This window comes from Diadema setosum, chromosome 1 (genome assembly GCF_964275005.1).
Source record: "Diadema setosum chromosome 1, eeDiaSeto1, whole genome shotgun sequence".
Lineage (NCBI taxonomy): Eukaryota > Metazoa > Echinodermata > Echinoidea > Diadematoida > Diadematidae > Diadema > Diadema setosum.
Window position 1 is genome coordinate 8853230 of NC_092685.1, and position 23477 is coordinate 8876706.

General features: G+C 38.4%; 1 protein-coding gene across 2 annotated transcripts in view; it reads right to left on the minus strand.

Moving 5' to 3' along the window:
* LOC140233908 (calpain-9-like) overlaps window positions 1-23210 on the minus strand; it is a 72654-nt gene extending 49444 nt beyond the window's left edge. For both annotated transcript variants that reach the window (XM_072314007.1, XM_072313999.1), the window contains exons 1-2: window positions 23096-23210; window positions 21857-22081 (exon numbers count right to left, since the gene is read on the minus strand). In XM_072314007.1, coding sequence (XP_072170108.1) covers window positions 21857-22012 — 156 coding nt within the window. In that variant the 5' untranslated portion in view covers window positions 22013-22081; window positions 23096-23210. The remainder of the gene's footprint in view (window positions 1-21856; window positions 22082-23095) is intronic.
* Window positions 23211-23477: the final 267 nt, after the last annotated feature.

Here is a 23477-nt window from a genome sequence, read left to right on the forward strand (position 1 = left end):
CTATTAGCTTAACCAGAAGGACCTATCACATAATGAAAGATATTCAAGAAGAAAAAAACTTACACTGCCAAAATATTCCACATTTACAGTACTTATGACCCATTTCTAATGACTGTATTATGACACTGACAGTTTTTGTGATTCAATGTGACAAGCCCTGCTGACAATGTGAGAGGTACAAGGTTGTATGTCCTAAAGAATGGTAACAAAATTAAATTCTTCAGCAAGATGGCGATCTGAATCTAGTATACCATGGGGTTATAATACTGACTCTAATACCCCTTTCAGGTAATCGTGGATGCGGATAATAGGAGCACTAAGTCGTAAAATTTTGATTACATGAACGGGAGGAGTACAAAAGTGTGCATCATTTTGATGCTGCTATTATCCGCATTATTGCAGCATGAGGAGTTGATCGAGAATACATGAACGCGTTTTACGACTTATGCGCACTAACATTCCACAGTTCGGTCAAAGGTCATTCGATTTCCCGCACAACCGCTGATTGCTGAGCTTGAGCGAGAGCTGTGCATACACGTGAGTATATATCACCGGAAACATTACGTCATTATAGAAGCGTGCGCAGTAACCATGACAAATACTCCCGTCTTACGCACCGTTATATGAACGGGCGCTCGTAAAAGTAGTGCGCACTTCATGGGATATATGAACGCGATTTTGATTACTTCATCCGCATAATTTGGAAGCGGATAATTGAACCGCGATTACCTAAAAGGGGTATAAAAGGAATATAGGTAAGCCTATATTGTTTTTCATCATCAAGTTGTAGACTGTTTTTATGGTCCTCTGTGAAACTCTCAGAGGTAAAAAATATATGTATTTATGTAAGGTTAACTTATCCAACACATAATTTAACAAAGTTAGGTGAAGTGCCGATAAAAATCTATGCCAGCTAGTATTGGTAGCGACATTTGAATAGCACTAGCAGTAATACAGTATATTTGGACAAACATCTAGGTTCCCTTTCTGATGAGTTCAATATCCTGGATTTTTTGTTTTTTTTTTTATCTGGCACAGATTTTACAATTTTTTTCAGCCAACAGTCCAGCACTGCTTCCCACGCAGTTTTAGCAACAAACACCTCCTTTTAAGGCACTTATCAGACATATCTTATCAACTGAGCAGGATCTAAAAAAACAAAACAAAACAAAACAAAACAAAACAATCACACAATATCAAGCACACAGACAGAGGTAAAGCCACTCCATAGCCCACATACTACATAAAAAAGTAAAGAATTCAAGGAATAGAAAACTTCTCTCAGGGAAACTGTCACATTAAAAGGAAGGTTGACAATGCTGGCATTTCAGTCGCAAGGCCAGTAGACATCTGAGGGAGATGTCCATTGTGTCCGTAACAGGCATTTATACTCTCTGATAAACACAAGGTCCTGTTTTCAGTTATATGTGTGGAATCTGTACAATGTGGCGCTGTAAGGTCTACTACCTGGAACTGTGATTGGTTTATTTCATATTATATACAATGTACTTTGATCCACTCCTTGGCTGTTTTGTCGACTTCACATTTTTAGTTTAGAACCGCAGCAGGAGATTTCATGGACTTTAAGTTATTGTCCAGTGTGAATGTGACATCCCCCCCCCCATTCTCATCTGATGATCTACAAGTTTGTAGATATGTTCTGCTAAAAAATTTTATTCATAACCAGGTACAAACAATGTACAAAAAGTCTGAGCAAGGACAGTGGTAATGTTAGCTCTTTCCGATTTACATTTTGTACAAGGTTGCATTGCATAAACCCACTGCTTCCAGTGAGATACATAATCTGTAAGTCACGCAAACATAATCAACAGTGCATTCCCCACAAATTAAACAACAAATTGCCTAACTGTATTGTGTTTGTGAATTCACAAAATAAATGCCTTCTAATTTTGGAAGAATTTAACTGCAAAGATACAGCTGTTTCAAGTGACAACATACACACTGTATGGTCACAATGAAATTAAACAACATTTCAGAATCCCTACAGTGAACTGACTACTGTATACGCTGAATATTTCGCAAGGTTTTTATTTTTGCGAATTTTGCAAGTCAGGTGCTATTCGCAAAATCAAAGACACACAAAAACAATGACTCTGATCCCGATATGAATGTGATGTACACTTACACATTTCTCCATTCAGTACAGTACTCCACGATCGTGAATCTAACCACTCACAAAATCATCTGGAAGTCCCGATTCGCAAAAATTTAGACTCTCTAAATATATGGCGTATACAGTACTTGTTTAAACGAATAGACGAAAATCTAATCACGCCATACAATGGTGACCTTTCATAAGGACTGGACACAAAATACATGTAGGGCCCTATAAAGTAAATTTGTAAAAAAGTTATTGATGGCATTATAAAATCTTACATGTTTTTACAATACAGAGGAAATAGTGATAATTCAAGGATTTAATGATGTCATTGCCCAAATATGATCCCATCGTCAAACCAAGAAATCTTTATCATTTTTTTAAATGATTTTTACAGAGAATAGATCATATCCATTGCATCATATCATTAAAGACTCAACAAATGCTTTTTATGGGGATAGGGTAGTAGCTGTCCAATTATCAACTAAAACATGCATTTTATGATTTTATATTTCAATCAATGAGAGAGTTGTAAGGAAATGACATCATACCTTCATTATATTAATATTTGTTGCTCTTCAACCAGTTTTACTGAAAACATGTGGGCAAAAAATGTATTTTTTTTTTTTTTGGGGGGGGTTGTGTTTGGTTTTCATGACATTTGAACTGCTTTTGATAAATTTTACTCAATCATTTTGAACACACAGGGGCTTCTAATCTACTTTTCAGGAAGTTACACACAGCCTGAAAGGCATTTTCAGTTTGTCCACATATCCATGTCTTATTAATATCTCATAATCAGTTATGAGACTCTCTAAAACAGTTTTTGAGTGTTTGTCACAGATGTTGTATTTCATCTAGCACCAATTCCTGGCATCATTGATACTTCTTTGAAGAAAGATATCAACAAATTTCAACACCCTGCAACATATCATTCCTCTTTCTCTCGTATTGCACAGTAATGACAAAGATGTTGATCACCACATATTCCAATAAGATAACATATAGGCCTAAAGCACTGTTATATCAAATGCGATAAAATGTCTGCATAAGAGACTACTGAAGACTATCATAAAATAGCTTTCATGAATTGAATAGTACTGTCTGTTCTATCTGAATATGGGTTGTGTGGGAGTGAATAGGGCACAACCTTGTGTGGGTGGGCAGTGCTCAAACACTTTATATTGACACAGCATCACTCCCAAGTAGTGGTATTATGTGAATGGAAAATCACCTTGTTACTCTGTAGTGCATCTCTCTCGGTCCATAAGAGGGTGTGGCATGTGTGTGTGTGTGTGTGTGTGTGTACACTAGAGAGACTCGGTGTCGTTACTGGTGTATGAAATGCCACGGCAGTCCCCTCTTTCTAGTCTTCATTCTATTCAATATTGGTGAATCAATCATGGAATGTTGCTACTCCGATAGACCATACCATGTGGCACTTTCCACAAGTATGCATGATCTTGGCACGTGCATCATATATAGGTGAAACAACAGCCGAAAAGACAAGGCAAGAAAAGGCCTCAACAGATCACTGATTATGGACAGAAAGAAACAGCTAATCTCTTGTAGTGTAGGTCACACCTAGATAATGTGCTTAGAAGCGAGGTAATATCCTTTATCTAACAATGTCAAACAAATAAAATAATCCAGGCAACATGACAGGCTAGTCCATGGTATCACAATATACACACCTTTGCATGTATGTGAATAGTGATTTCTACAAATTTTGCACCTTACTCATCTGGTATAATGTGATGTACTGTAATGGTCTCACATGTAATATAGACTAGTTATTCTCTTGCAATTACATCTAGGCATTGCCTTATAATACATACAGTGTAATTGTGGGCCTAAGCTGCATAACATCATGCAGTAGCAGCTTCAAATTCCAACAAGGAAAACATGGGTATTCCAGTGTTTACTCTGATATCTATCTTTCTCTTTTAGATATGGTTGATAAAAAGACCCCAAAGGAATTATTAAGTTTTTACAGTATTCTAGAAACTTCTCTTCTGAATTGTAAATCTCCAAAATAAGGTACACATAAATTCTATCAAGTAAATCTTCTGTGAAAATTTGAGAATTATTGTACGGGGGAGAACGGCACAGCTTTACTCTCTACTTCTCCTTCATCGTAATCCTAAAGCAGGCATACATCATACATGCAGCTCTATGTTTCAACAAAGTTGTGACACAAAAAATAACACAAAATCCAACACCCAAATCCCAGCAGAAAATAATTGATAAAATAAAAACAAAAATAACATCCAAAATATTGCTCGTAAGTTGTTCTACATCCCACTATCGGTCAGGACAGTTTTCACAATCAAATATAATCAGGAAATGGAAGTGCCATTCTAAATCAAATTGAAAATTTTTTTTTTGGGGGGGGGGGGATTTATTCACTTTTTTTTTTTTTTTTTGCATAATCAATTACTAGCAAAATAAAAGGTGGTTTGTCAGAATATACAGTTCTCAAATAAAAAAAAAAATAACAACGAAAACAGTAGCAGGGACTTAAAGTGATGAAGTGAAAATCCAGATGATTCGCAAAATGGGGATAGAAACCATGGGATCCAATAACTGATTACAGCATATTGCATGACTGTGAGAAGCATTCTATTCATTTCCACAACTGGGCACTGTTGAACTAATCAGATTCCCTTTTGTTTGCTGAAGCGGAATCTACTCTTTGTCAATAATTTTGTGCTCAGGAAGTATAAATGGTATATGCTATGTTTGCTGTCTCCCTTTTCTCTCCATGGGTGTGTGGTTCAAATTGACAGTGCCGAAACACTTGGGTGCACACAGGGTCACAGACAAACCACACAGAGTGTAATGTACTGCTGCCCGATGAGAAATACAAAATTTGGTATAAATATGTGGCTGTCAAAGACAGCAAGACATGGCAGAGTGTAGGTCTAATGCAATTGAAGTGTATAATCATACTGTACAATATTGCTGGGGTTGTAGCAGAGACCCTGAGTCAAGGAACAGTAACTGTGTACACACTTAAATATTATGTATATATGCAATGTCACACTTGCCTGACAGTCAAGAACGTGGCTCAATTACACAGGGTCTCTCAATACTGCTTTTCAGCTCAAGTTCCTTCAAACTTCTAATACACTATTTGGCCTGTGTCTTTCCTCCTGCTTTGCAAGTATAGTCATGGGTAGTGACTGCTGATAGTCAACAAAATGAGTTAGAAGGAAAATGCAAGGTCAAATTAATCATAATTATATGCTGCAATGCAGTTTTTAAGAAAAAAGAAAATTATGAAAAAGCAGGAGATAGCTTTTTATTCCCTGAAATGAGATGTAAATACCACTGTGGATATAGATCTCGCACAAAATGCTAGATGATAATTTGTTAATCTATTGAAAAACCTTTATCATTCTCTTTGAACTTCTTTTTGAAAAGAAAATGTCTCATTTAGACAGAAAGGAGATGGTAAGGTGTTCTGTTTTATGACATATTTGGTACCAGATATTCACTTTCAGATGAAAAACAAAAATTAACATCTCATTACTGTTTCAGGCATCAATTGTACTCAAGTATTATGGGGCAGCTAGGTCTCACAGACAAACAACCTTGGGAGGAAAAGATTGGTTTACCTGCCATGTGCAAACCCACTGAAAGCAATGCCAAGATGTAATTGCTGCTTCACACCATACCCCTATTACTGACATTGGTACCCCCTCTTCCTACGCTAATGTTTAATATCACTTTCCAATAACAGGCAATTTAGGGTTATGGGCAGACTGCAAGAAGTGCCTCAATCACATGCATGCTTCACTGCCCATGCCTCTGCATGCTCTACAGCAAGATCCATCACGGATCCATCGAGAGTGGATGCTGGCAAGACTTCATCGTAACGACAGACACCATCATTTCCTCATCACATCATGGGTGGAGAGGGGGGAAAAAAAACACCTTAAAAACCTGGAACTGTAAGCACAAAACTACACCTTCATAGGCGTTTGGCCTCAGGAATGAGTTAAGGGATTATATATTTTACATCATTCATGCTGCTTACAGCACAGTAAGAAGACACGCAGATGATAAATTGACATCTATGCTGACTGTCAATAAATTTGCTAGTATGCCTGCCACTCCTTGAAGAAAGTAAATTCTTTTGCATTAAAGAAAAAGAATCTTTCCCAATGTGCTCATACATTGTATATCTAACTTACAGCCATACAATAGCTCTGGAATTTGTTTATTGTATTCGCACTGGTTATTAAAGAAAAGTTATTATGCTAACATTGCTGAGGAGATTAGATAAACGCCCTATTATAGTATTGCACAAAGAAAATCTACTTTCAGAGAAACTAGCTGGTTAGTTCTGCTCTAGATGATTAATTTCACATACTGTAAAAGTGGATATTTTCGCGCGACTAATTTTTTTGCGCTTGGCCGGGTCAGAAGAGTTTTGCGTGTTTTTAATTCCTCGGAATCAAGACGTCACGCACAGGAACATATGCCAAGCAAAAATATTTGTGGGCTTTTATTTTTGCGCTAGTGTCTGGTTGCGCGAAATGCGCGAAAATTTCAACACCGCGAAAATTTCCACTTTTACAGTATTTCATGCATTTAATGTAGGCCTACATGCTGTGTGGACACCTTGAATAACCTTACTTGAGAAAACCTGGCACTGTAAAGCACAAGAGTTAAAAAGCAACAACCACTGTACTGAGAATTACACAGATACTAGTCATTCCAACTTCAAGAATTCCATTTCAAAACTTACAAATATACAAATCATCTTGATTTAGTCTTTAACCAGTTCACAGTAACACTTGTAATAATTTCATTTCCTACTACTCTACTGTAACAATAAACTGTCAGAGAAAAAGAACAATACTCAATTTTTCAGTTTGCATGCAATGAACTAGAGCAAGTAAACTGCATACATACAGTCAACTGAATATGCCTAAATATGCCTCCACAAGTATAGCCCTGCTTTGATATTACTATGACTCATATGAGGTTTACGAGACCTGACCACTAACCTTGAAGATTGACCTTAAACCTTTCTTGCCTGCAATGGGAAGTTTTCGATGTCAATAGTCACCTAATATGGCACACAGCAATCCCTGTGGACTTTTCCAAATGAGCTTGGAAGATGACAAGTTTTGGCTTTAGCTCAGTGACCTAAAATGTATGACCTTGTACCACCTTCATCCCATGTTTTTTATTAATTCCATCCTCATTACCAAGTTATATTACTACCAGACTTTACTAAGCTTAATGACAGAACAGTTGGCAAAGTACAATTAATTACTATGACATTTGACTGCTTTCATTATGACTATGTGTATGATTGTGTTATTTCTTTTTCTCTCTAGATGATTATTGGACATTGTTAACCATAGTTAGAACTTGAAAATGACACTTTAAGCCAAGCTGAGTGACCTCTGACCTTGAGGGATCCGCCAAAAATCTAGTTAGTTTGTTAACACCGCATGAAGCATACCTGAGATGAATATGAAGAATGTTCAAGCTTTTACAAGATTCTCTGTAAAGGCATAATTTACCATTTGCAGATGAAACAAAAACACAGCATTATAGTGCTTCAAAATCATTCTACAATGTGAGTTAAGGATAGAAACATCCAATATAAAAATCTGAATCAGTATAATCAATGTTAAGTATTTTTAAATATACCAAATGTGAACAGCAGTTATAAAAATGTTTCCAGACTAGACCGTCTACAGTTATGGTTTGTTGAGAAAAATAGTGACATCTCCGTATAATTTAGGCTTTATTGCGAAAATTTCATATAGTAGAATGTTTGTGATACAACTCAAAACACTGACCTACACATATGCATCAATTGTGATATCTTGAACATTTATTTTAAATTACTGATCACAATGATGAACAGGACCAGATCTCTGGTGCACAGACAAAACTGAAACATAATGCCCAGGCATCCTTTCAAGGAGGAGAAATAAAATGGGATAATATCACGGTTTTATGCCATGTCACGCTACTCATATGACTGCGCTGGTCTAACAAACTTCCCACGCACACCCACACATACCCATGAGCACACAAAGGAATTTTCTCTTCTACTGTATTTTACTTGAGCTCTCGCCTGTCTGTGACTGAACACTGATTTGTCAGATGGTTTCAAGTCAGCTAACTGTTGCATTTGAGATGCGTTGCAGATCACCAAACTGGAACTCCTTGCAGTAACTTATCATCTAAAGTATATGTTGCATATTTTACAAGGTTTTTACTTGCCTGAATTTTGGGAGTCTGGTGCTCTTCATGAATTTTAAAATGCATGAAAATATTAACTCTGATCCCGCCATGCATATGACATATAATAAGCATACATTTCTTTGTTCATATATTGTCCCTCACAAGTAAACTTTAGCACCAGCATCAGGGACAGCAGTTAGGATTTTCTTTCTCTACCTGCAAGTGCATGTAGTTTTGGTATGCCTTCATCTAATTTTCATTCTTAAAATCTTACTGATACTGATAAGCCCAAAGAAAACAAACAGGAGGTGATGACAATTTTACTGCAGGTTTACCATGTCACTGCCACAACAGGCTCCAGCTCAGTTGGTAGGCTACTGCTTGGTAAGCAGCAAGTGACAGGTTCAAATCCCTCATTGGTTCATTGGTTCCGTGTTTCCCAACTTGTAATCAACACTGCTCAAAGAAACAATATAATCACTCACAGATAGCTACAATAGCATTCTCTCTTGCCCTGTGCAACAAAATGGTTCTTCTTTGTGAGGGGGACAGGGTGAGAATAGCATGCTATCTAGCACTTTCAAATCCAAAGAAATGTCTCCTTTCTGGTTTGCATGTCTTGACAAATGGTTACTTTAAATTTCTATTGATCATCAGCAACTGCCAGGAAGTTAACTGTTTGTATTAAATGGTGTAAAAATGCATTAAAAAGAAATACTGCTGAAATCAGATTAGTGTACACACATAGCCCTTCTAACCATCTTAGAGCTAGAACTGTAGGGCTCAATCTGTTGTCGACAGGAATAAAGAAAAGGAATAGAGACCGTGCAGCCCTGACCTGGGATATACATGTAAGTACATAATGAGATCAAAGGAGGGTAGTATGAGGTGGATGAGCTTTTTTTCTTTTAGCAGCAGAGTCCTACCAGGGTTGCTGACAGAACAGACCCATTGTAACTGATAAATTGCCTATCATTTTTGTGCATGAATAACAATTCATGGTATTGGTAGCATATTTTTACGCAGCCAGAAATCCAACACAATCATCAACATTTTCCTCAGTGATTACAGCCAATAATTAAGTTTAATATAGAATGTCAAGACATACTAATCTATAATAACAAAGGGAAACTGCCAACTATAGCCCATTAACTTGTGGAGGTTGGGAAACTATTTATACCAGTATTACATACAATGCATGATGGTACTTGATATTACAGTATGAGCTGTGACAGCTCAGCCCCATGTTCAAAGCTGACCATGAAAATTCAAATAAAGTCCATCAAAGAGAACAATGCAGGTGTCATTAAAATCAAATCCTGCCCAATACGAAAGTCATGAAGTGAACAATGTATAATAACATATTTTCATTGAGTGGATAAAATTACAAACAAGCAAAGTGAATGAAATGCTGCCTCTGTTTAATAAATCTCAAGTTCATTCTTATATAAAATATTATGAGTAATTTCAATGGCTTAGCAACTTCAATTTCCCCTAAAAATATATTATTGCTACATTGGTTACACTTGGGAGGTTACCACAATCACCTAATGTACCTCGCACATGATCCTGACTGATATTACAATTTAATGAAAACACAAGAAACACAAACATTTGATTACTTTTCCTTTTTTTCATTCTGATCACTTCACCTTTTTGTTTGATTTCAATATCTATTGATGTAAATTTCAACATGGGGTGGACTTTCCCTTTAACAAAATGCTATGTATTGGTTTGAGTTGAACATCCCCAAACATCCCCTCAAATAAATCTACTGACAGGCATTAGAGTAAGAAACAGAAATTGTAACGAATCAAAGTATAACTGATAATGATATGAATACATAATCCATCAATTTATGATTATAAGGTGACAGTATAATAACCTGTATTGGTTTAAGTTAAACTGGTGCCAAACATATCCCCCAATAAATCTGATAGGCATTAAAGAGAAAGTGTAATGAATCAAAGTATATCTGATAATGATATGAATACATAATCCATCAATCTATGATTATAAGGTGACAGTATAATAACTGCGTAACACTACACAAACAGGCAAGTTCATGTGACTGGCAATTGTCCTGAAATGGGAAAAAAAAAATTACTCCAGCACATAAGCTTATATTATGAGTCAACATGAAGAGTCAAAATTACTCTGTGCAAATCAGTAAAGATATAAACTGTAGTCAGTTCAATACAAAGCACATACGCCCAGAATTGACATTCCTGAGGGAGATAAAACATCCATAATCACTCTGTGTATGAACAGACTGAAAATGATATTTCTTCTCATTCATCATTTTAAGAGACTATTTAGTTTCAAAAGTGAGGCAATATTGAATATTGTGTCTGCTTCTCCCCTCAAAAAAAAAAAAAGTCAGTAATCCACTTTGAGACTGTATCAAAATAAGCATTTTTGGTGCCATAATCTCAACCTCACTTTCCATATATAGGCCTATGTCTCCCTTACCATTATGATCTTACTAGAATTTACCTTGAAAGAATAAGGAGAATTCAAAGAAAAAAAAATTATGATGGCTTCCTAGCATTAGACTCGGGTCTTGAGGGACCGGCTAATAGAGAGCACATGCAGATGAAGGTGATTAGGCCATACATCTCTCATTACGCTGCAGTCTAATAAGCCTAATTATGAGTACAGTGAACAGAGCCCAGCCTTCCCGAGCTTGCAGCCCTGACAGATGTGTGAATTCTACATGGAATGGAATTCTGTCCTCACCACTAGTAACACACATCAAACCCACCCCATACAAAACTTTGTCTGCGGTACTCTCTTTCCCAGATGACCCATTTCGTATCAAAATTTCTGGTCTACTGCCCGGAGGCGTTCAGCAATGCGATTGCTGGGTGCGGTCAACAGCTCCTCGACTCTTCGCGTGCACACAAACAGACTACATATGTTTTGTACTAGCATTATGATGTCATCCACTGCATAGGCTCATCATCAGGAACCAGGGGCCAGCCAATAGGAGTATGGCACAGACAGACCTATGGAGCAGGCATGCAATGAAGAGTATTCATACTTGCTCAGTACCATGGCAGACCGCAGTCAATCTGTATGCAATCATATTTTTCCCATTACTCTGCCATGATTTATATAGTGCTCACTGGTCATATCTGATAGCAGCTGAGATGGGAAAGGCATCATCAATAATCAAATACATCTGTAATGTTATTATTGACGCCTTGTAGGTGCACTTTTGCCTTTTGCACTGATAGTTTATATACCTTAGTTTTGATGTGTTAGTGCTAGCAGCTGTGTTGTTTAATGGTTAACATAACTTGGCTGTTTTCAGTTTTAATGTATTAGTGTTAGCAGCTGTGTTGTTTAATGGAATGCCATAGCTTTGAGTCAAGGATCTTGACTATTACCTCTTTGCTTTGAACGGTGATGATTTTATCTGGGAAGTGGAAGTCCACCTTCCTGATTTTATGAACTTTGCTGCAAGCGGTAGTTCAGAGCAGCATTAGTTTTCCTTTGAAGATTGATTGTGCACTGTTTTTCATCTGTCATGACTGTCACATGAGAGATACATGATGCCAATGTCACAAAATCTTACAAAAAATGTTACCTTCATAATCTTAAGATTCAAAAGAGCACACATTAGAAGTAAATAAATGGCTATTAAAGTCTGCACATCAGAGAAGTAGCAGGCATGCTCTCTTTCATATTCTTCAAGACTGAGATTCATGTGAACATACTGGTAAAATGACAAAATTCTACATCATTACTGTGGTTTGTGACTCTCCTTGATTTCACTGAATCACTTCCCCAGGCAAAGACCCAGGATAAACACAGGAAGAATCCTGTCCTTTTCTTCATTGAGAAATAACCATTGGAAACATCGTGCCAAACTTCCCAAACACGCCCACATGATCTACTCTGCTTGTCAATTGAAGAAGAGTGCACTTAGGCCTCTAAGCAAGATAATAAATGGATTGTGTGTACACAGGCTTCTGAAAGAGCAGAATAAAGTAAATCATTAATTCTGCTCTGCTACTCAAAAAGAAAAGAAAAAACAACAGCTGTGTCTGCAAAGCTCTGTGCTGAAAACTGACTGGTGTGACTCATTGCAGTATCTCTGAAAATTCTCACCACAACAGGCACGGCAGCAATTGGTGAATTCAGGAATATATTGACATACAGTTGTAGAAACCATTATGCACTAGTTTCTACAGAATAACAGAGTTTGGTTATTTACCTTTTTATGAGTAAATATGAAGTCCTCTGAATATACAATGTACCCTCTGTTTTTCTTTCAGAGCCCCAATTTTGATTTATGAATGCCAACTCTGAGGTCCCCTGAAAGGATTTGCAACAAATTACCTGTGGACGCTTTCAGGGCATGTTAAATGTGTTATTTCAGGGTCACAAAATAAGCTGCTTCTGGCGCACAAAACACTGTGGCTTGCAATTACATGGAAATACATTGCAATACATTGAATCATGATATGAATGTGTATGAAGAGAGAGGCAGAATCATTAATGGAAGAGGCAGGGGTATCAAGGAAAACAAAAAACACTTTTTGAAATGACAGTGTTAACACATATTGTGTCAAGTTTCTGGTACTCGAATAACCATTGTTTACTAGCTAAAGTTGAATCCTACATGTATAATGCTGTCACGCCTAATACTAATGTACTTGATCCACAGAAGGACTATGATTGACAACACACTGAATGTGGACTTGGATCAAGTTCTGAACTTAAGGACAAAAACTTCAATGTTGATGTAGTCTAAAAGCATCTCAAATTGTTCAGTTTGAAAAGCACGACTGAACTTTGATGTTCCTGAAAGAGTATTTCTGGTATCAATTTTTCTCCCTGCATATGGATGCATTTCATGAAAGAGAAAAACAAAATCAAACAAACATCAATCAAATTCACATTGAATTAGCCCCATTTTTTTAATCATTCGCTCTCAAATAAGATACCGGTACAAAGAGATTAACACGAATGCTTCAAAATTACTAAAGAAATGTAAAGGATCCATATTGTGAAGAAACGTAACTGACTACATGAATGGAAACAAAAATAATTCAACAAGTTTATGGTTAACCATGTACACTCCACTAGTTATTCATGCAGCCTTTCACAATGAAATTATAGGTCTATTCAGACATGCTCCCTGAGGGAAAATCAGTACCTGGAAGAATAATACAAAACCCTGTTCTTACTTGGGCAGATTGATACGCTGCTTTCCCTTCCCTATTCCTACTACAACAAAAGAAATAGTAGCCATGTTAACTCACTAGAGAAAAACTTGCTCTGACCTTTTTTTTTTCTTCCTCACAATGTGTAATTGTCCCTGCAGCCTGCATTCAAACAGGCAGTATGCAAGCTACACAATGGCTTGGCCAGCTACCCTGAAGATCAAAATTCCATGTTATTTTGCCTACGGCCATGGGTGGTAACCTGTAGAAAGGCCGACAAAATTCTCTGGTTTCTGAACTGAGAGAAAGAGTGAGAGATCTCACTGAAAATCATGAATGGCTGTTGGCACACTAGCCTGCTGTAGAACTTTCCCTTATTATCAAGTCAAAAGTTTCTTGAAGCATGTTTTTTTTTTTTCTTTTTTACTGTAATGGACATCATACCATACCAAAATGAAAACATCTGAAATTACTTACTTTGAGATCAAAAATTGACCTACTTACAGTGTATGAGAGTAATATTCTATGAACAAAAATTTGTAATACAGATCAATGGGGGCTAACTGTAGTTTACTTGTAAGTATCTGCTAGCAAACATACACACAAAACTATGTTTGAAAAAAAAAAACAAACCAATACTGTACAGCCTGCCATGTACCCCTTCCACGCCAGCAAAGCCGGATAAAAAGCACTTTTGATGAAACTTCACTTTGCTCTCTACTAAGTAGACCTACTGATTTCAACATCTTTAATCAAATCTAGATCGTGAATTTAACAAATGTGGTTATGCTCTGTTATTTATAGAAGGTTTAATGTTTTTGAAATGCTCAAAGCTGTGCACTGTACTGTTGTATACAAACACATTCTCAGAACGTGCTCAGGTGAGTGCTTGCATAGGTCATATATGTACAAATAAAATAGTAGATTAGTTTTTATGAAGAAATAAACCAAGCAGTTCAACCATTTTGAAACACTTGATGACCTCATAATTCCTGTGCTAGACAGCTGACGATATTTCACCTCTTATTCAGCTTCTTCTTTTCACAACAAAGTTAAGCAGATGTATTTATTCTGCTTCCGAAACACCTCACAAGGTAGTCACAGATAGACTCCCCTTCATCACTGAAATGCAGGCTCCCCTTCAATGTTAACTGCAACATCTTAATATTCAGTCCAAAAATTTATACTTGGATGGACAGGGGAATTCTGCTCTACTTCCCCTAGTGTGAAAAGGTTATTGCAGACATCTATAGGGCTTTTTACACTTGTGTTTCTTAACCCCGGACTTTCTCTGACCCAGGACTATCGTTAGTCCCGTACCAATTTTTTCAGCTTTTTACACTCGCCAATTAGTCCCGTACTATCTCTTGTCCGGAGCTAAGGAGAAAACTGACCTTTTTACACTCGTATTTCTTAGCCCCGGACTTTCCAAACCACATGAATATTCATAATTACGCTGTGTACTGTACACGTACACGCACGCACCGGCAGCACTTGATTACCTCGTTTCTGATTGGTCAGTGAGGGTCGGACTTCGTCTCCGTCGCTTAGCCCAGGATTATTTTTTCGTTCTGTTCACACTCACTTGCTTGGCACCGCAATTGCGGTGCTAACCCCTGCTATTTTGCAGGGCCAGATAGTACCGTACTATCGGTGGGGCTAGCCCACTTTGGCAAAAACGAGTGTAAACAGAAAGTGGGCTAAGGATAGTCCCGTACCAACGGTGGGGCTAAGGCCCCCCCTTAGCCCCACCGTTGGTCCGGGGCTAAGCAAAAATTTATAAGTGTAAAAAGCCCTTATAAAGCTTGCCACTACTGTCCAGAGTGACAGACATTGCAGTCTTGTTATTCCATTACAGACTATCAAATAGAGACACTGGGCTGTCATGTAAAGAGTAGCTTTGTCTGTAGCCCTATATATTTGATGAGAAATACTGTCTCTAAAAACATAATTTATGAACATAACTTGGAAGTGTAATCATGCTCACAAAAACTATAGGCCTAAACCTTACTGTATTGAATCCATGCAGGCCTAAACTCACACATTTGACGGAATGAAGATTCTTGAAAAATACTCCACTTGAAATGCGATGGTTGGAATAAGACTTTGTGTGTGATTCATGTTGGGTTTTCAATTCTAACTCCAGCCGGCAGTTTGTACAGACAGCAACAGAACTACAGCCCATGTGTACTTGCGTGCCAAGAATGCCTGCTGAGCTAACTTTGTGCCCTGTTGTCAAATGTAATTTGGGGACATGCTATTCCTTCCTCCACCTGGTAGGTGTGTCAAACATGTAGGCGTAAGGCTGGTAGAAATACTTGTCTGGATCAGAGAAGTCACCCTAGGTACCAGTCACACAAAGAGGAATGAGGTTTTGGGGAAAACGCTTGTATCATACAGTTGAAAAAAATATTATAGTCAAAATTTTGGTGCAGTCCGCAGATGAATTATGTACATTGCGCAATGTTGGCACTCCCATAAATTCGCAACTGTATGCAATGTTCAAGGATGCAGTGTAAACCATTCTCATTGTTTATCCATTGAACACAGGGTTATTCAATAGCAAGTTTTCCTATTGCTATTAGCCAAGACTTTCCACATACTTTTCAGACCGAAAAGTGATTGAAGTAAATGAGAATCATTTCTCATGAAACCATAACCACAAACCCAATGTCAACTTCCTTTTCTGCCAACATTACCTCATACACTTGGAAAACAGCAGCCACGCAACACACCCATAAATTCATCAGCATTCGAGGGGTGATTCAATGGATGAGCCTTTCAAACTGAAGTCTCCCACTGAAATACCATTCAACAACAAGAGACCCGCGGGTCTAGCGCTCACCTGAGTATCGCAAGTTCACCTTTCACGCAGTCACTAATCTAAATTATTCACAGCTCTACTAAAATTTGACCAGGCTTCTCAAGTAGAAGATGAAAATGTACAATAAGGGCCGAAATTTTTAAAGATTCCTTCATTTGGGGGGATTGGGGGCCCCCTGGGGCCCTCTGGGTGGGGCATGGTGCCCATTTTGATAAATTGAGATCCTGACCCCCTAGGGATGCTACCTGCCAAGTTTGACGAAAATCCATCATGAGGTTTTCAGGAAGAAGATGAAAATGTACAATTCAGGCCCCCATTTGGACCTTCCCAACCCCCCCCCCCCCTGCCCCCAAGAGGGGCACCCCTGGATTTGCTATGAACAAACTTGAAACTACAGTCATTAATGTACTCACTCATAGTATTATCTTAGCTCTATAACTTCTGATTCTAGACGAAGATTTTTAAAGATTCCTTCATTTTGGGGGGTTTGGCCCCGCTGGGGCCCCTGGGTGGGGCATGGTGCCCATTTTAACAAATTGAGATCCTAACCCCCTAGGGATACTACCTGCCAAGTTTGGTGAAAATTGGTCATGGGGTTCTCAAGAAGAAGATGAAAATGTATAATTTAGGCCCCATTAGGACCCCTCCCCACCCCCCTCCCCTGGGTCCCAAGGGGGGCACCCCTGATTCTGCCATGAACAAACTTGAAACTACAGTCATCAATGTACTAACTCATAGTATTAACTTAGCTCTATCACTTCTAGTTCTAGAGAAGAAGATTTTTACAGATTCCTTAATTTTGGGGGGTTTGGGCCCCCCTGGGGGCCCCCTGGGTGGGGCATGGTGCCCATTTTAACAAATTGAGTTCCTAACCCCCTAGGGATGCTACCTGCCAAGTTTGATGAAAATCGGTCCTGGGGTTTTCAAGAAGAAGATAAAAATGTAAAAGTTTACGCACGACGGACGACGCACGACGGACGACGCACGACGGACGACGCACGACGCACGACGCACGACGGACGCCGGACGAAGGGCGATCGCAATAGCTCACTTGAGCCTTTGGCTCAGGTGAGCTAAAAAGGACCTGCATTACCTCAATGTGGGGTGGGTAACTTTTGGTCTCATTGGTGTTTCATTAATGTTTCCATCAGGTACACTACAGAACCGATCTTAAAGGGGAGCTAATTGAATACACTGTGCATTCAGTTATGCCACATCCTGGCACACCGGTGATTGCTTGCAAGGTTTGAGAGGTCTTTTTAGAAGTCAGAGGGTAGGTAGAACATCCTGTGTTGATCTTCCTGCATTGATGCTGCTGTCACACTGCCCTCACACTTCCCACTGAATTATGTCCTCCGATGTCCTGCCCGCTTCCTGCTCAATGTCATCAATATCATGACATGCAAGGTTCAGCAGCAATCTGAACTACAAAGGTTTACTGTCACAGGACATACCAGCCTCACTCACAGACTGCCTGACATACTTTATTTAATATCCTGATTGCCTGGGAAGCTTACTCACTCTTTTCCCATTCTCTTTCTTGATGCTATTTTTCATTTTAGAAGCATGAAAATGTAGGCCTATTGCATTGTCACTGTTCGTTTCAACACTTCCACTCATGTTCAAAAAACTTGAGAACGGACTCTGCAGAGACATTACCCAGGTATGTAAATTAGAAGCCTTACTTTTAGTAAAACTACTAAATATCCTCTATAAGCACCTTACTGAGTGAAAATTGAAAATATTATTTGACCTTTACAAGCATGTACTCCAGCTATAAATGTCAAATACATATAGTAGAATTTGCTTTGATAGGTTTGTTCATTTTTGTTACATACATGTAGCAATACTTGATCTGGAAAACACTAGATGAAAAAATATGAACATTCATCAATATATATTATGTACAGGTCATTGTACACAAAAAAAAAAAAATCATAACTAAGGTACTTGAAAACTCAAAATTTCAGACAGCCTGAAAGAAGTGGGTGTAAACAAGTATATTTCAAACTCCCTTGTAAGTTTTGTGTATCCCATGCATTCATGTTCACGCCCCACTAACCATTTGTAACAGCAGTAACGATCAGTGACTGATTATATGCCATACCGCATCTGTTGGTTTGACAAATACACTTGTTGTAAATGTCTTGTCACATGCTATATCTCAGTAGCTGTTTGATCAGAATCCACATTGCCATTTTGTATTGCCATAAAATATCTATCCTCATTGCTATTCAGGCTGGAGTTTACTCTTTCTGTATTTTATGGAACTTGTATTCAAGCCATTTCATGGTTTTTACCCTGCTGATCTTTCATGCACAGCATGCTTCAGAGTGGATGACGACTGAAGCATTGTGAGAGAAAGAGATATAATGTTCCACATGACAGAGGACAGCAGAACCTCAAAGCTAGTGCAGGGTTTTTGAGTTGACTGTCCAGTCAATGACCAATGGTACTTTTGAACACTAGTGACTAAATCTTTAAAATTGTCAAACTTTACTGACTGAGCTGTATGATCATTTTCATTTGCATAATTATGGCTCCATCATGCTAAAGTCACACAAAGACAAGAAAAGCATTTGTGGCACCTCGAGCAGAGCACACGCTTCAGTGCACGTATTTATTGACCTCACATACGCCCAACTTGAACCCCCCTGTTCATTAACTCTATTTGTCAAAATATATAAAATCCTTCAAAAATTCTTTAAAATTCCTACATCACTACCAAAATTTAATCATCTGTTCCTTGTGCCATTTTCAATTTTTCCTCTAAGTTTCATCTAAATCCATTCACGACTTTTTGTGCATTTTGCAAAGAGACAGACAGACAATCAATCAAACAAACAAACCCCGTCAAAAGCAGAGGTTCATCACGATTAATTGATTTAAATTTATAAAGAAATATAACCATGCTAATTACTTATGACTGGAAATACTGAGAATGGTGAACTTAGTCCCTAGCTTAATTTGAATCGCATACAGGCGTAGTGTTTAGGCCTATATCCGACCTGTCTAGATGGGAAAATTGTGAACTGATGATATCATTGCCTCTTCTGATTTTAACTTGTGTGGTTGATGCCAGGATTGCTATTTGTCACATAAAGCTTGAAAATTCCTTTCCTTTCTCATTTTGTGTCTGATACAAAAGAAATGAAAGTCTTACCTCTCTTTTTGTCTGATTATATTCTGCTAAAAGGGGACCAAAAAAAAAAATTTGAAGAGTAGGCCTGTACAAGTGCACTTTAAAGCCAAATGGGTCAGGAAATTCTCTGCATTTTGCAAACAGCATTACGCTGATAATGTCTGTTAATGATTGATTGTGTACTAAAACTCATCCTACCCATTTTGTTACCTATTAACAGTCAGCAGACATCTTCCACGCTACAGAGTATCAGCTTTCAGTACACATTACTGTACAGTACTGGTTGAGGTAGGGATTCATGTTTTGAACATTCCTAAGTGAGATAATGAAAAGCCTCTTATGAAATATGAAAGAGCATGTAATTTTAAGAAGGATTCAACGTTTATTTGATGAAAATTGGTTTTCAAATGGCTGAGATATCCAAAAAAGTGCTAATAATAAAAGGCGACATGCCCCAACTTTATTAGGATCTCTTTGTTGCACCTTGTTTTTGGATATCTCAGCCATTTCAAAACCGATTTTCATCGAATAAACTTTTGATACCCCTTAGAACTGCATGCTCTTTGACATCTCATAGAGTGGTTTCTGAATATGTCGCAAAATGTTAAAAGCTAAATCTACACCTCGACCAGAACTGTACACACCCTTTAAGGCTGTGTCCTTGCTGCATTGCCTAGTAATGAATTTACGATTTCAAGCAATTCAGGTCTTCTGTCACACGACCTGGGTGGGCACACAAGCCATTTGCTGGAAGGGTTTATGTAATCATTTCTGTAAAGGTTACTGACAAGTTAACTTCTTGTCTTCTGCATACATGATCTGTACCTAACTTTGCATCATGTTTACAGCACTTATCATTTCAGCTATGAATATGGCAACATAGCTTGGTATTAGCATTTTATATTTGAAGCTGTGAAAGAATGTATGACATAAGGATTGCAATAATTGCTTCTGAGTGTCTAGATGTAACACTAATTAGAATTCAGTATGTACAAAGGACCTGTAACAGTCATGCAGTCTTACATACAGCTCAGTGCCAATACAAAATATAAGCAGAATTACAGTTCAACAACGCACACAACAAACAAACATCCTAAAAATTATATTCAATGAAAAAGATTTTTAAAAAATGTTTACCCATCTGGCAACTCACATAATCGTTCTTGTTTTATTTTTAGTCTAGCAAGCCATTAGTACTCCATACTTCAGCAGAAGAGCTGGAAATATGTGGAACCTGCAAGAAACCCACTAGCCCACATTTGCAAACCCACGAAAATCAAAACTGCATAACACAGGTCCAATATGACTTCAAGTACAAGTTATAACAGTAACATACCTCACCTGTCGCTCTTTGTCTATACCATTCGATAAAAGAGAGAAAATCATCGTTTTAAAATCAATTTTCAAACCGGGTCAACCCGACCCAAAATCGAATTACGAAGTTCGAAGTACATTGTACACTGTACATGTAACACGTACGTGGACCGGAGCTAGCGAGCGTATACGCATGCATACGGATTACGGTGCATTTTCATTTATTTTTATGAAAGTAATGGACTAATTGGAACGAAATTTTGCACAGGTGTTACTGCAATCATACCCAAACTCCATGCTAACTATGAGACCAATTGCTGCAGGTTTACAAATGTGGGCTAATACCTTTAAGAAGGATCTAGTGGGGGAACAGCAATTTCTAGCAGGTACTGTACAAACAGGTACACATGGAATTTCTTTAACAAGATCATTAAACATGTACCTATGTCAATGGAAATGCTACAATGTCATAAATAAAACAGTCTAAATTTGTTTCTCATCTTAAAATATTTCAAGTACAGTGGCCCCCCTTTATTTTTTGTTGAAACAAAAGAAATAAAAATAAAAAAAATGGAGGGAAGGGTGCGTGCACCCCCCTTCAATTTCATAAACACGCCCCCTCTTTACGGAATTCCTGGATCCACCCCTGAAGTAATAGGCCTACTGTACGAGCTGAAATTTTCGCGGTGGTTTTATTTTCGCGAATTTCGCGAATCGCCTTTGAACCGCGAAAATAACAACACGCGAAAATAACAACGTGGGAAAACAAAAACGCGCGAGACCCTCGCAACCGCGAAATCAACAACACGTGAAAATGTCCTCCAAGTAGCAATTCGCGAAAATATCTGTACGCGAAAATTTCAGCTCGTACAGTACCTCCTGTAACATCCATTGGCAAGAAGATGTGATAACTGAGCAAAGCACACACATCAGTAACTCTCTGCATGCAAACAGTAAACATTGGTTTTTAATTCATCTTTCACATTTATCATGCAATCATCTGCTCCTATACTCTTCTTTAACTCTAATGATATCAAAACTACAAGTAGTGGTAGAAAATGGCTTACGTTGGGTCGGAGCCATTTAAAGGGACGTGGCGGAGGTTGGGAGGGAAAGATGCTTTCATCGATTGCAGGAAACTCGGGGTCTTCGAAGAGCGTACCAGAAGACATGCACTGTTTCCTGATCTGACTGTAATCTTGCCGGAACATTCGCTTGCTCATGGTTGCAATGTCGTCTTCTGCACAACTTTAAAGAAATTAATTTGTATTCCACTTCCAAGGGCAGGGCTTCTATAAGCATGGGGAGAGAGAGAAAAAAAAAGAAAAAAAAAAGGATAAGTTATCAACACCATAGCCTTAGGTGTTAATCGTTCAGTGGCAAGCAGGCATTCCTCGAACATCTACTAATAAAAAACACAATGCTTAACCGGTACTGCAAAACAAGCTTGGAAGATCCTTGTTGTGAATAACTTTGGAGCAAGAAGTTTGTGGGGTGCTGTGGCATAATTGATGAGACTCCGTCGACATGGCCGGAAAACTGGCCATTTTGGTTCAAAGGGTTACAATAATATTAGTAATTACCATGACCGACTTTCATCGACTCTTTCCAAAGCAACATTTCCATAAGATGCTACCAAATAGAAAATTCACTTAAGCTTTTCAACACTGAACAACAGTAAATGAACTGTATATCGACTAGGGCCTATTAAAGTCTGATGGGTTCATATAGGCCTAATAACAGAATATAAAGAAGATGTTCATGTTGAGGTTTCCTTCTTCTTTTTTTTTTCTTCTTCTTCTTCTTCTTCCTCATTTTCTTTTTTCTGCCTGGCTCACACGACTTTGACTGGTGAGACCTGGAGGCAATGCGATGCTTATCATACACATACTAGAATACACCTAACGTTTACATAGACTGTTCTACAGAAATGTATAGCTAGAGTAGATTGTCTACTCTACACATGCTACAGAGTCTTACAGAGTAACATATTACACTATGTCAGCGTCGATTCGGTCTCTGGAAAGGCCCCAAGGTTTCGTACTCCATCGGCATTTTCATCCCAAACAATCCTATCCGTACCCCGTTCATGACCAATACAATAAACCCTAGATGCTAACGTTAGATCTGTAAATCTAACGTTAATCCGAGGAATCAGGAGGAGGATACATCCGGCCACTAAACTGACTCTCTAGAAACTACATTAGCGACAGGTTACGTAAGACCTGTTTCTATTAAGGTTTACGAGCTTAGGGTTTACGTAAATAATATGTCACGAAACCAAAGAAATTAGAAAAAGAGCTCACCCTGACTTCTCTCGGCTTCACAGTCCCCCAGTTACCTCACTCACCTAGTGCTACCTTTCGGAGAGCTAGAATGCGCTACACTAGTACGAGAGGCACGCTTTACAAGTAGCCACCCCGCCCGATAAACCCTTATCCTGAGATCGAGAGATAGTTGATCGCTCCGGATCCCTGCTGGCTCCGCGTGTGGGATTCTGGTACAGCTGTACATGCAACGATCGCCGGGATTGAGCAACCAGCTAGCGATACGAGGGAAGCTAGGCGGGGTGCGACCCAAGAATCAAAGCGGAGGATGGGACGCTCACTTCAACCAATCATATCACGAGTACATTTACAAGAGGAACCACACGCACATTGTTCCCCCCACAACACCAACACCAATACT